This window comes from Galeopterus variegatus, unplaced genomic scaffold (genome assembly GCF_000696425.1).
Source record: "Galeopterus variegatus unplaced genomic scaffold, G_variegatus-3.0.2 Scaffold16648, whole genome shotgun sequence".
Classification (NCBI taxonomy): domain Eukaryota; kingdom Metazoa; phylum Chordata; class Mammalia; order Dermoptera; family Cynocephalidae; genus Galeopterus; species Galeopterus variegatus.
The window spans coordinates 20,266-20,731 of record NW_007742759.1 but is presented as its reverse complement, the minus strand read 5'-3'; the positions used below and the strand labels follow the sequence as shown (position 1 = coordinate 20,731).

Sequence of the window (466 nt, the reverse complement as noted above, 5' to 3'; positions counted from 1 at the left end):
GCCTGGCCTGGCCCGGCACAATCCAACCCAGAGAAGGCCCAAATTCAGGAGCACAGTGAGGCCTTGGAGGCCCCAAACAGGAGACAGACAGCACTGCCGTGTGTTCCAGGGGTTTATTGAGGCTCTGTGGGGCGCAGGTGAGAGGGAGGCCAGGGTGGGGCCGCGGGCTCAGTTGGCCGCCAGGATCTGCTGCACCCAGGACACGAGCTCGGTGACGCGGGCGTAGACGGCTGGGGTGGAGGTGGAGCAGGTGCTGCTGCCCCAGGACACGATGCCCACCAGGTTCCAGGCTCCATCCTTCTGGCAGACGAGGGGGCCGCCAGAGTCGCCCTGCAGGAGAGAGAGGGGGCTTGGACCTGGCAGCCCAGGGGGCCTGGCCCCGGGGACTGTGGCCATTGTTTCCAGAGCCCAGTCCGGGGCCTGAACCCAGGAGCTGCTCTGCACATGCTCACTGGATGGGTTACGA

At 66.5% G+C, this 466-nt stretch overlaps 1 protein-coding gene across 1 annotated transcript in view; it reads right to left on the bottom strand.

Annotated features, from left to right (window-relative positions):
- Nucleotides 1–105: 105 nt before the first annotated feature.
- Nucleotides 106–466, bottom strand: part of LOC103582533 (chymotrypsinogen 2-like) — a 4,716-nt gene continuing 4,355 nt past the window's right edge. The window contains exon 7 of the mRNA XM_008564096.1: nt 106–330. Coding sequence (XP_008562318.1) covers nt 169–330 — 162 coding nt within the window. The 3' untranslated portion in view covers nt 106–168. The remainder of the gene's footprint in view (nt 331–466) is intronic.